Source organism: Ammospiza nelsoni, chromosome 7, assembly GCF_027579445.1.
Source record: "Ammospiza nelsoni isolate bAmmNel1 chromosome 7, bAmmNel1.pri, whole genome shotgun sequence".
NCBI classification, from domain to species: Eukaryota; Metazoa; Chordata; class Aves; order Passeriformes; family Passerellidae; genus Ammospiza; species Ammospiza nelsoni.
Window position 1 is genome coordinate 12,900,696 of NC_080639.1, and position 13,900 is coordinate 12,914,595.

At 46.2% G+C, this 13,900-nt stretch overlaps 1 protein-coding gene across 1 annotated transcript in view; it reads right to left on the reverse strand.

The window, feature by feature from the left end:
• SATB2 (SATB homeobox 2) overlaps window positions 1-10,603 on the reverse strand; it is a 127,809-nt gene extending 117,206 nt beyond the window's left edge. The window contains exon 1 of the mRNA XM_059476436.1: window positions 10,419-10,603. Coding sequence (XP_059332419.1) covers window positions 10,419-10,587 — 169 coding nt within the window. The 5' untranslated portion in view covers window positions 10,588-10,603. The remainder of the gene's footprint in view (window positions 1-10,418) is intronic.
• Between the last annotated feature and the right edge of the window lie 3,297 nt (window positions 10,604-13,900).

Consider the following 13,900-nt stretch of genomic DNA (forward strand, 5'->3'; position numbering starts at 1 on the left):
AAGAATCACAAATGAGAAAATGTAGAAGCCATTCTGTCCTCCAGAAGGCAGCCAGCTTCCCCTTCCCCTCCCTTTTCACTAGTCAATAGAGAGTCTTCAGACAGTCTGCACCTACAGCCCATTACAGGTCAGCAGCTGCCCTCTGGGGCTCAGCCTTTACTTCCAACTCCAATCTTTCCCACCCTTGTGGACCAAGGGCAACTTCTGAGCAGCCTTCTCTTGTATTGTCTTACTGCAGAGTTGTGGGGGAACCACTCTACAAACGTAAGATCACACATTTAACAGCTATCAGTTTAAATATTAGTCCTTTAGGAATATTTACATTTATCTGCCAGCAGGTCACATTAATCTAATGGGTTTAATAACTACCAGATCTTGATCAAATAAGTCATGAGGTCAAGGAACAAAAGTCATATACATTCTCTTTCTCAGATGTGCACAGTACACTTCATCCAGTTAGGAATATTTTGGGGCAAGGATAGAAAAGACCTACCTATAGGCTGACCTTCAGTGTGTGGATTCACTTGTGATGAGTCAGCAGTGCTTTTAGGGCTCAACAACCTGAATTGCTACATTATTATGTACACAGAACTGCACCGAAGAATTAGATACTTCTGCTCGTGCAAATGCATGTGCTCACTGAGAGGTGTTAGCCAAAGAAAGCAGATTACATCTGTGCTCCAAAGGCCGAACTGGCTCCCACTTCACTTTCGGATGCCATTCCAAATGTTGATTTATAAAGCTGTATGATACAGCACTAGAGCCAAGGCTACTGTAGCAAGGCTCTCTCTTCCCATGTATGGTACAGCAGAAAGGACACTTCTGCTTACAGCTCTAGGAGTCAGAGAAAATGGAGAGCCAGGATCCCTCAACCTCTGGCCTTCAACTACAGTCTGATCCCTTTGCAAGAGGCACAGAGATGCACGGCCCCTTGGCACAGGGCCCTTCTGCCTTTTGGGTTTTAATCTGAACCCTGAGATGCCAAGGTAGCTGAAGGGCCATAGGAGAGTCTGTCCCAAGGAGCAATGGCTTAAGGGACCAAGTACTCTTATTTGCATTCAGGTCCACACATTTGAGGAAGGCACAAAAAACCAAAACACTCTCACTACATGAAGTAGCACAGCTTTTCATTTTGAAAGAGAAGGAAGTAGTTTTTACTACTTTCTACCTGTCCATGGCATTCTCAAAGCTCATGCAGCTGGCAGGTCAATATGACACTGTGATCATATTAATTTCATCACAAAGGCTCAATACATTCATTATTATTCCAGACCCATACACTCAGATAATGCCTAACTTGAGCATTATTGTCAAGCAATACACCTACTTACTGCATACTTGCTCACAGGAGCTCATATGAAGTCTACTATCCAGATTTCTAGCTTGAGAAATAAACTACTTGAAAAAAAGAAAAAAGGAAAATAAAAAAAAAAAACCCTCACACTTCTGTTACTCTGCATTTTCTCTACATCTAAAAATTGGTAGCATGTATGACAGGTCCACCTCATTTTTCTTAATGATGTTTTTATTATTCTTTCACTCAATTAAAACAGAAATGGATATTGCATCTTCTGACTGTATAATTGTTATTGTAATCTGTTTTCGATCACTGCTTGGGAAATGGGTCCAAAACAACATAAACTATCCACAGCCTCAGAATACAAGTAATTTTCTTTTACTACGATACTTAAAGAAACATCTATCATGTTGCTCCGCTAACATGTTTGTATTATGGCAAAGAAGTTATTTGTAAGTTGGGAAAAGACATTATGAAAATCACCTTTTACTCCAAAGTATTGTATAACTCATAATTTATAACTACATTTCTTAATAACCATTCAAAATAATAAGGCTGGAAATTGTGCACATCTAATTTTAATATATAAATAATGGAAATGCACATAAACCAAAATATGCTCAAAATATGAATTTATATTACTCTCCAAAAAATAGGCTGGTAGTTTTGAAAATAACATGCTTCATTTCCAATATAAACCTGTCAGTTAAATTTATGGCAAAACATTCTCCATGAGTTTAGATTACCAATATGGTAAATACTTCTTTGTGAGTTTCCTCACTTATCTGAAGCTTCTGTCTAAATGCTGACAAAAGTCAGCAACTTCTCAACAGTGAAGTGCTGGTGATACCCAAGTAAAGACAGACTAATCCAGCCCCTTCTCAACATTACAAATAGAATGGAACAGCTGAGAGAGGGACAAAGTAACCTTGTGGCTGTATGCAGCCATACAAATCATGCTTTTGATATAACAAACTCCGCTCCCGACATTTCGACATTTCGTGCCAGGTTTAGTACCTTTGAAAAGATCTGCTGTCAATAGTGCGTCTTTTCATCTCAGTGTTTGTCTCTGGGGAAAACATGTTTAAGTGGAAGACATTCCTACTGCATTCTGAAAATGCAGAGGGTATATGGTTATCTCAAGAGATGCTGCAGCTTCATATAAAATAGCGTCTGACAGGTATTAAGATTTTTCTGACCTTCTTTCCCTTGCTGACATAGCTACTAACAAGGTACAGTTGTGCTTAAATTGTTTAATATTGCATGTCCATCTGATACAAGGACAGCAGTTAGAGCACAATGACTAAACATTTCTAGCCAGATAATTAGCCAGATAATTTTCTGTTTAGAAAACAGTCATATGCTTAGACTCTTATCTAGCGCTACCTGTCCTTTTTCTTCAAGTTCTTTCTGTTCCCTTCATACAATTTCTACAAATAACGACAATCTTTTTTTTCCAAACATCACTGCATGAAACACCAATGATCATTCAGCATTCAACAAGAAATTGAAAATATATCTTGAGTTCAGACACAGTATTCCTGCCCTAGCATCCAGTTTACCAAAACATTGATGCAGGGCTCACACATCATTTTTTAAACAATCTCTAAGTTATTTGAGTAGTTTTATTCTAAGTAGAAGTGCCTCCTGGAAGGAGGTTTTACGTAAGTCCTCAGACACTAGCAACGTCAACATTCACACCTTTAAAAATCAGAGTAAGAATTGCACTTAAAAAAGCCAAAGCAAAACGCAGCACTAACCAACCAATAAAACAAACAAACAAAACCTTTCGAACATCTTTTGTAAGAGTTTTTTAATATCAGTAGCTCTAAACTGCTAATAGACAAATGCCAAAATCTTGTATATTTGTAAATCTTCAGGGGACACTCACAGAGCGATCAAATATTTTTAAAAACTTTTAAAAAACCAAACAACTAAAAATACTGTTTCATGTTTTTTCTAAAGTTCCCTGAAACAGAAGAAATAACACTGGAAATATAAAATATTTTTTCCTTTACCAATATTCAGATCAAAGCAAATGAAGACTGGGACAAAAAATACACAACAGATGCAGTACGTACTATCATACAAAGTGCAGGGACTCTCGATGAAAAAAAAATCCCTAACTATATAGAACAGTGACAATATGAACAACATGCCTTGCTGGCTGAGAACACATCACACATTAAAAGCAGTCAACACTTGGGAATGGCCATGAGAACCTCAGCTAGGTGGGCTAACAAGTGCCCCCAAATGAAATGGCACAGAGTATTTTGTGTCTTTAATAGCACTAATCAATGTAAACTCATTTGTCTGCAGCCCCGCAGCAGAGACACTGCTGATGAGCATTCTGCAACAAGTACAAAGCTTCTTGGAGGGCAATTTTTCTTAGTATCGCTAGAGGCTAGAAAACATTTCTCAAAAGCCATCAAATACTCAGCTGCCTTTTGTCTGCTGTGACTATTTCTTACATCTGCATTAGTGACACATGCCACCGTGGGGACTGATGCAGCTGACCCCGGACATTTGGTACAGTAGGAACCAATTACCACAAGGAGATTTTTTCAGAGCTAGAAAGGGCTCTGACTCCTTGTTCAACACAGCAGGCTCGTTTCAAAGCCACTGCGAGCTTCAAACAGAGAGCACGCTCCTCTGGTAGTTACAGAGTATGAATCAGGCACAGGTTATCTCCAACAAATCCCCGTCCTATCAATTCAAAGGGACTTGGTAATACTTTATACCTTGAAAAACTGAGCCTTTAATCTGAAAAACACAGCAGTAGTTACTAATTTAACTAAATTATGAGGGGCAGTAATTAAAGGCCTAACTTAGCTATGCCTTGCAATTTGGGATTCAAAAGAAAATCCTCCCAAGTTTTACAGATTTTCAGCTATTTTGAAAAGTTTAAAAATACGATTTAAAAGCAGGTTGAGGACTGCTCAAGCACAAAAATAAGAATTTTCCTAAACAGGTCACACAGATGTTTGGTGAATATAAATACATGACTGCAATAAAACTCTTCAATTTACAGCACCATAGTTGTCATATTGTATTACCATGTTCTGTGTCAATGCAAGTGACAAAAATCTTACCGGTTCAAGTATTTTACTTAAGCTCCAGACCACCATTGTGGCCCTTTTCCTCCCCATTCCACACAGACAGCTCTAAAGAAAACATCAATAATAGAAAGTAACTGCAAAAATAAATATTCAGGCTAGCCTCTCCATGAAGAAAACTAAACTCAAATACTTTTAAAGGAATCCTAAAGTAAGTGATACCATCTGAAAGTCTGTGCTACAAACTAGAGCGTTTCGGTATGACATAGCTGTCTATTGAAATGATGACTTGATTACAGTTACATTATGCCAGGTTTTTTCTATTTTTAAATCAAGATAAAGTATCCAGCATCAGAAGAGTATTTAAATAGAATAAAAGGATTCCACAAAACTAGGTATTTGAGAAAGGAATCTGCAAGCTTTACCTCTAAGTGTTTCTTCATAATACTAAAAGGTTAATACTGTTGGCCTTCCTTTGATGTCCCAACTGTTCATCTAAATTCTAAGTGGCAGATAATTCACTATTTAATTTCTTGAAAATATGTTACCTCATTGGCATCCTTTTAGTTTTTAATATGGTTTTGCCATCTTCTTTAGGCACAAAAAACAGTTCTAGGGATTCACTGAAACCTCCTGTTAAAGTGAGTTTGCCAAAGAATTGCCCTATAAATAACTGACAGTAAATATACCATGTTCTATCCCAGTGAGATCAAGAAAAAGCAGGACCCAACTTAAAAAGGGAGGAGTAAACAGAGAATTAATATGGATAATTTCAATTATGTTGGTTGCTTTTTCTTTGCTTTGGTTTATGATAAGAATAACAGCATGCATTTAACTAACATGGCCATGGGTGTGGAAAAGAAGCACGGAGATGACTTGAAACACTTAGGAACTGTTGCAGGGGAAAGAAAAAAAAATCTTACTACCACTAATCTTAAATCTTGAATTCAAAATTGTCGGTGTCTTTCTGCAGATGCAACTTAGGGATTCCAAAATTACCCTAAACATCAAATTATGTCTAGGTCATTGAATGGGTGGATACCCTATATTCTGTTTAATGTGTATGTTCAATTGCACACGCACTTCAACCAACTGTGTCTTTATTTTAATAACAGACCAAGTACTGAAAACACATAAAGAAAGACTATTTTTCTACTTTGGCAAAAATACAGCTGATACACTGCATGACCCTTCAGGAATGACTGCTCTGTTTGTTCTATTTACATGATATAGCCTGACTGAAAAAGGAAGAGAGGGATGAAGATCAGCAAAAATACCAGAAAGTCATTTTTAAAAATCAGTCACGAAAAAAAAAAATCACTGTCTTGCTTTTCTTACTGTTCCTGTTACAGGTTTCTTCCTCATTATATATCAGAAACATGTAAAATGCAAGATTTTACATTTCTTCCAAATCCCTACTGAATCATATAAAATTAAAAGCAACATTTTCCCACTATGCAGCCACAGATAAAACATAAAATATAAACATAAAACATAAAACATACATCTATGCTGGTTCCTGAAACTAACAAGGGTTTGCGGCTTTCACGCTTCTGTATTTCAGCGCGCTTAATTCTTTCCAACAGCTACATATTTCTTTCAGGCAGCAGGAAGGTGTTCTTCATCTTACGATCTGGGCAGGAATCAAAAACTTAAACCTTTCACTTTGCTCAATTCCTAAGGACAAGTGAAACACACTTCCTTACTGCGCTCAGGACGCCATGTTAGCTAACCATTTAGAACACAGGAGCAAATTTGATCAGGCTGTATTCTTCCGTCTGCACAGAAGTGAATTTTTGCTCCAGTCAAGTGTCTTAAAATCCTTGTAAAGATATAAAAGGTAGTACAAACTCTACCATATTTTTACAGAAATATGTAGAATGGACTTTGACAAACAGCTCTATAACCATCAGCCTGTGTTTCTGTCACCCCAGAGATATATTAAAACTGATTTCTAACTACACTTAAGCAGATACAACCACGATACACTGAACTTCAGGGGGCTCACAGCAACCAGCAGCAACGCTCCGAAGAGTCACTGCATCCACATTTCTGTTACATCTGACTTCATACAAGCTCCCTAACTACAGCTACTGATTAACATCCTGATCATATACTTTGGTTTGAATTGCCCAAAAGCTGTTCCCTCCATTAGTATTTTGTAAATTGAACCACAGTTTTTAACAGTTAAATTAATATGAACATATTATCAGACTGCATCAAACGAATTCAAACAAAAAATGTTTTGCCATCATTTCCTGTTTCAAATTTGAACATGCTCCCTTGGCTATCATTTGGTTCTATGCCTCTTTGTCAGCAAAATCAAACTTCAGAACAGCTCACTCTGCATACTGGCATTTTAAGCTGCTTTCAGAAGCTTTTGATGCTTATTTTCTACACTCTTCAAATCAACACACACATATATATATATGTACATCCACTCTTACACAAACAGGTTCATGAACTGCAATCAACAATTCTGTAAATATAAGTTTCCTAGTCATTAATCATCCCTCTTTTTTTAATCCTTATGGAGTGAATTACTAACTGAGAGGAGACGCCAATTCTAGTAAGTGAATGTTACCCAACAGGGATATAAAGCTGTCAACACCACAGTGCTCTTGCTTGCTCTAAACTCTCTCCCAGGCTTCATATGTTTTTTAAAGTGATATTAGTCTTTTTTTCCAAGGAACCTTACTCTCCTTAAAATCTGAGCACTTGTGTTTTATTACATACAGGTTTTAAAACAGACTGGTCAGACAACTGTTGAAATATTTCAGAAGCACTGGGTTAGTCAGGCAAACCAAAACTGGACTCTAATACATTGGACTGACGCTAACAACATTGTAAACAGTACCAAAACTTTTAAATACCCTATTAAACACAACCTTTAAGACCTCGTTTATCTTTTTAGTGACCTTCACTAGATTATTATAGCTGCTGTAATGGCCCTCTGAATTAAGGACATTCATGTTGGGAATAAAAAACTAGGAAAATCATAACGCAAAATTTCTCATGAAAACAATTAATTTTCTGTCTGCATTACATAAGCTTATTTTAAAACACTTTTTTACTCATAAAACTAGTGAGAAAGCTAGAAACACCTATAGCATTATATTTCTCTATTTCTCAGGGAAGTCACTAGAAAAATAATTGCAGCAAACAGTACGATTATAAAACTGGTTACCAAAGGTCATCACACTCATCATAGCTGCAGATAGTTTGAGAGCTTATTGCTCTGTTCTCACGATTAACTTCAGAAACTGATATTATTACAACAAAAAGTCACTTGACAAATAGGAAGGAATTTCAGCATTTACATATCTAAGGCCCAAAATGAGATGAGAAAAAGAATTGCTAGCATTTGGCGTTGCTTTCAAAATCTTTAGATACACATTATGGAATTTAAAATAAAAAAAAACAAACTGAAATGGTCTCTAGTTTTCGGTAAAGTATTTCCATTTTTGTCCTAAATACAATTCACGTTCAGTAAGTATTATCACTTGTTAGAGCCTAAGAAATAAGAATAAACAGAAACACTGGCAACTGAAGCCCTGGATGTCACTTCACTATGACTTTCAATAGTTTCCTTTTTGTCAGACTCTAGGCATAATAGTAGGAGAGTCCCTATCAGTATTTACTTCAAATAATTTTTATACTAACTTGCCAGTAAATTTAAAGTAAGTCCATCCACAAATGTCTACAGATGCATTTCACAACTCCAGTGAAAAAATTACTAAGACCATAGGATTCACTGCAAAGACACAGACTTCCAAAAATACCTGAAACAGGTGTGATCCGCATTCAGGAAAATATCACTTGATTGTAACAGGTTCTTAAAGTTCAAACTTGAAAAAGAGCAGAAGGAAAATATCTGGAAATTAGCTATGTTGATTTATTGTAAGAGCATTGCCAGGAGAAAAAAAAAATCAATTTTAAACAGCACCATTATCTTATTAAAAAGAATCTGCCTTAACTAATTTAGTATTGAGTATTATAGAACCTAGGTAAGTACTCAGAAAGGAATAATTTTTTTCTTGCTTTCAGTATCAATAAGGAGTAATGAATAACCTTTATTATGAACAGCCTAAACTCAAAGAGACTGAGAGTGTTTAAAGAACGCCAGCTAAGGAACAAGAAAAAAAAATTACTCCTGCATTTCTTATTCCCCCACACTTATACACTCCAGTCTTCAACACCTTTATAAATGAGCTGAAGAGTAATGAATGAAAACTCAGGCTCTTAAAAGTTTGCTTTCAGAAATGAAAGTATTTTTCTTAAGTGGAAGAGATCTTCCACAGCTTAACAGGCCAGATTCAGGCTGAACCACCAATATAACTATAAAAGCTGCTGAATTTCTCTTGGATAATACAGCTGCAACTAGAAAGCAAACATATATTCCAAAACATTTAAAAGAGTTTTCTTAAAGCACATTTCTATAAATGCCCCAAGGAAAAATATTTCAGCTCTAATTCTAGCATTCCTTTAAAAATCAAGCAGCTTGAATAACCAAGTCTCCAAAAAGGCATGTAAAACTACATACACTACTTTTTATATGATTAACTAGTTCCTTTTTACAATTATTCAGCTAGTTAACTAATTCCTTTTTACAATTATTCAACACATTATTTCTTCACCAATTTCTAAGTGGAATAGTATTACAAGTCTTTCACTGCAAAGCTGCTTCTTCTTTTTCCATACATTGGAAGAACACAGAGAAGAGGATTAAAAACTAGATATAAAGAAACATAAAAACTAGTGAGCTCTCTTACCCTTCATTAGGTATCTAAATGAATCCTACGCTTTTAAAACAAAATCTGCAGCTCCTTAGCAAACTTCAGCAATTAGGATGCCTATTGAGCCAAAGAGGTCTAAAACAAGCATCTAATGGTAAAATCGCTAAATAAACCTCACGTAATAGAGAGTCATGTGACGACCATTTCAGTGTATCTCTCGAAATGCCAGCTACACAAACTCCTTGTGTATAAACAACTACAATTATGTGTTACCGCTCTGCTCATTTGAAACACAAATACAGAGGTTTTTTTAACGTAGTTATTGGTGGCCCTTCCTGCACTATTCTGCTCACAACACCTGGTTAATTTGAAGATTTTTAAATATACTTTTCCTAACACAAGGCTGCACTGTCTTAAACACGACAGCATCAGAGTTAAGAGGAATAAAGAAGGCATTTAAAAGAAGTGACTGGAAAGTTTACCTGCTTGGAACAAAAGGAGGGGAAAAAGCAACTACGCACTTAACATGCTCTTAACATAAAACTGACCAGCAACTTGATAGCAAAGTAGGAAAGATTAAGTATTCTAGAGAAACGCAGGAAAACAGCAAAACTAATGCTCAATATATTTGCTGAAAGAGCTAAACCTTACACATGCCCTATTCTCTTTTACAACAACTTCTACAAAATGCTACTTACCGAAAGAAAAACAAAACCCCCAAATCCAACCATAAACGCCACCATTTTTCCCACCCTGGTGACCCTTTTCTTAAAGCTGTGACGGTGGGTGTTAACGCACCTAACTGGTGTCACCTACATCCGCGAAGGCAGCCCGACCGCCCGCACCCGAGCCGGCGGCGCTGCCCTCCGCTGCAGGCGCTGCCCAGGCCCGCCGCCCGGCCGCTGACGTGCCCTGCGGGAGGGCCGGGGGATGCCCGTGGGCTGCCCCAGCGCAATCCACACCAAGAAAGCGCCGAGCGCAGGACACGCTTTCACCCCGTTACCCTCCGGCAGGATCAGCTCTCGCCTTTTGAGAGCTGCCCGGCCAGAGCTCGGCCCGGGGTGGCCTCTTGCGGCAGGCGGCCTTCTAACGCCGGAGGGCTGCGCGCCGCACGCCCGGTCCAAGTCTTCCCGTGGATCCCCAACACCGCAGCGGTGCCGAGCAGCCAAATGCTTGCCCAGGAAAGCGGGCAGCAGCCCTCCAGCCGCCACTCGGACCTGCCGGCCCCTCCGCGCACGGTGCCGACCCGCCCGCCACACGCTTCCCCCGGGCCCGCCGCCCTACGCGCCCCGGGCGGCGGAGCCGCCGCGAGCGCGGCCGCACGGTTACCTCCCACGGGCTTGGTGACGGCGCCGTTGGGCCTCCCGCGGGTGCCCATGGGGCTGCCGTTCTGCTCCAGCCTGGCCACCTTCCCGGGGGGGGGGCCCTTGACATCGGGGCTGCCGCTGCCTCTGTCGGGGCTGTCCCGCAGGCAGGGGCTCTCGCTCCTCCGCTCCATGCTCGGGGACGCTGCTCCCGCTGGCAGGTCGCAGTAGAAGGAGCACGGACCTAGGGCGAGAGAAACAAGGGGCGCTTCAGTGACCGCTGGCCAGTACCGGGCCCCGCTCGTCTGTTCCGATGCCCGTCTCCAGAGCGGTTCAGCTCCGTGAAACCAGGCGAGTAGCGGCCGGGTGCGATGCCGCCCCGCTCTCGCCGCCGGAGCCGGCCCCGCTGGAAGCGAGCGGTTCGCCTCACCCGCCCGGCGCCAACCTGCCGCGGGCGGGGGCAGGCAGTGCTGCGCCCCGGTTCCCATCGCGCTCGGCAGGCAAGCACCCCAGCCGCCTGCCGCAGCCAGGTGCTGCGCCCCGGGTCCGGCCACAGTCCCGGCCCACCCCCGGGGGCCGTGGGGAAAAGGCTGCCAGTCCAGACGGCCCCGCTGGCACGGCCCCCCCGCGCCGGCCAGCTGTGCAGCCACGGAGTAGCCGGCTGCTGGCGAGGAAGCCTCTAGCGAGCGGCTCCCGCGAACTGCCGCTGTACTTACTGCTTATAGCCTGTCTGTAAGTTGGCTGAGTTGGGCTCTGTCCATGGATCAGAAGTAGAGAATCCAGGGTGGAAAGTTTTCCTGTTTCCTTCTCCCACGCCGCGTTCTTCGCTTCTACTCCTTCCCCCCACCCCCAGCCCCCTCCTCGCCCTCCTCCGGGGGTGCTGAGGCGGCGGGGCCGGGGCGGTTTCCCGCGGGGCGGCAAGGATAGAGCCCCGTCCCGGAGGGTCCCGGGTGGCGAGCGGAGCGGAGAGGTCGGGACGAGGGGGCGGGGAGGCGTGGGGCCGTCGGCTGCGGCGCAGAAGAGAAGGGAGAGGGAGCCGACTTCTCACACCTTCAGCGGAGAAAATCAATACCGGGGGAAACAGGGGGAGGAGAAGAGGAGGGAGCGCCGCTCTCCCGGGCTCCGCGGCGGCGGCGAGTGCCTGGCGGCGCGGAGAAGTGGCGGCGGCGGCCCCCCGTGTGTCACTTTCAATCGTTCCCTCCTCTGCCAACGACAGCAGCGGCAGGAGGGACTCGCCACAGAGAGCAGAGAAACGGTTATTAGTTGCGTTGAGTCATCGAGGCAAAGTGAGTCCTTTTTGGGGTTGTCCTTGCTTTCGGGTTTGGTGTATGTGCACGCCTGTGTGTGTGTGTCTGCCTGTCTGTCTGCGCGGCGTTCCCGTCCCAGGGCTGTGCATCCCAAACATCGCCACCCCTCCTCGCCTTGACACCCCTCCCCCTCCCCGCCCCCCCGCAAAAATCAAGTCTCGCTGCTACCTCGGAATCGGGCACAGACGGGCACGCAGCAGCCCACCTCCTCCCGGCCCAGCCCGCCCCGCGGAGCCCCGGCCCCGCTGCGCGTACGGGTGGGAGGCAGAAACCCACCTGGCAGGAAATTAAACACCAATAAATAAATAACACATCTCACACGCGAAAAAGGAGCGCAGTGCCGCGAGAAGGAAGGGCGTAGGGCAGGCTGGGTGGGGAAGGGGAAGCGTGGCAGGACGACACGACGGTGACAGGAGAGACCCAGGGCAGAAAGGCGCAAGGGCAGGGGCAGTCGGGCTGGGGGAGGGCTGAGAGGGAAGGAGAGGAGGAGGAGCCGGGACAAGGAGAAGGGCGGGGGGGCGGATGGTGGGGAAGTGGGAGTTGGGGACACCGGACCGACCGAGGAGGAGCAAAGCTGCCACCGGCATTCAGTCCAGACGCCCGGGTTGGTCCGAAGCAGCCCGTGCGGCCTCGCCGCGTCCTGCCACCCGCGCCCCACCCCCGTCCCCCTGGGAACCGACCGACGGCGGGGATCCTCCCGCAACCTCTCTCCGCCGGGGCGAGGCGACAGTAACTTTTCGCGGTGCGGTGGGGGCTGCCGCCCCGAGGGCCGGTCGCGCTTCCTCCAGGCCTCCAAGAGCCAGCGACCGGCCCCAGGTAGGGCCCCGCCGTCTCCCTGTTCTCCGCGCCCGGCTCCAGGCAGTTACCGGGATGGTCCTGAATAATTGATGGCGGGGGCCGGGAGAAGGTGACAAGCGGGCAGAAAAGCGCTGCTGCTGCCGCCGCTAAATTATTTAATAGCGGAGCTGCGGGTAGGGTATGACAGCGCTACGTAAGTGCAGCCAGTGGTGCGGGCAAAGCTCCGGCCGGGAAGTCGCAGCGCGGCGGGATCGAGCCCCTCACCAGTCCCGGGGCAGCGAGCGGTCACCCGGCAGGCAGTCCCCTCTCTCTCTAATGCAAGGTGCAGCGCGCCGCTCCCTGGGGCCGGCGACGGTGTGGCCGCGTCTCCCGACGGGGCCATGCCCCGCGGGCGCCCCGAGGACCCGCAGCGCCCCCTGCCCGGCCCGGGGGGCGCGGGGGAATGAGCCGGCGGCCCCGCGCCGCCGAGCCCTCGCCGCCCGCCGGCGGCGGAACGAGACCCACGTTAAGGTGGACCGAGGGAATCCCTTCTGGCGGGGAGGGCGGGCGGCGGACGGGCGGCGAGGAATGAGCCGGCGGCGGCGGGCACCCAAAGTGCCCCGACACCTCCCTCCGCCGCCTCCCCCGCCACCCGTCCGCGGCTGGCTCCGTGCGCGGCGCCGCCCTCCCAACCGGGCTCCCTTAAGAGTTCTGTCTTTTACGGTGGCGCCGGAGGGTCAAAAAAAAGGGGGGTTAGTGGGGTGCGGAGCCCCCTGTCCCGGGCACGGCGACACTGGGAACCTGCGGGAGCATCACGGCCACCGGGCAGCCCTGGTGACAGATCTTCCCCGTAAACACCCGGGAACAGTAGGGCGGGCAGCGGTGGTTGCCTCGAGCCCGCATGCAGCCGTCCCAGTGCTACCTCGGGGTTTGCGGGAGGGTCAGGTCCCCACAGGAGATCGGCTGCCGCCGGTCCCGCTGCTCCCCTCCTTCCCTCCGAGTGGCAGTGACGGCCCACCCGAGCGCTCGGGTGTCCCGGTGAGCTCCGGGCCGCTCCTGAAAATAGTACCGGGAGAAGCAGAGGATCCCCGGGCAGGGTAAGAGAAATCATCCCTTCGTTCCACATCCGACCTCCGGGCCGGCCCCGAAAAGCAGTGCCAAGTGCGGCTGTCCCCGCCTCGGCCGAAGCACTCGTGTCTCTCCCCGCCTCGGCAAGGGCAGCGGGATCCGCCGCCGAAGTCTGGACGCGGTGCCAGCCTTGCCCCGGGACAGCAAGCCGTGAACGCGGGTGGGAGCCGCGTCCCATCGCCGGCTGAAGTCGGGGGGAGCCAGAGAAGACACGGGGAGCAGCGGAAGGCCGAGGGCGGGGGCCGGGATACCGCCAGGGCCGGGGCTCCGGGAGCGGTTGGAGAAACGAGCGGCG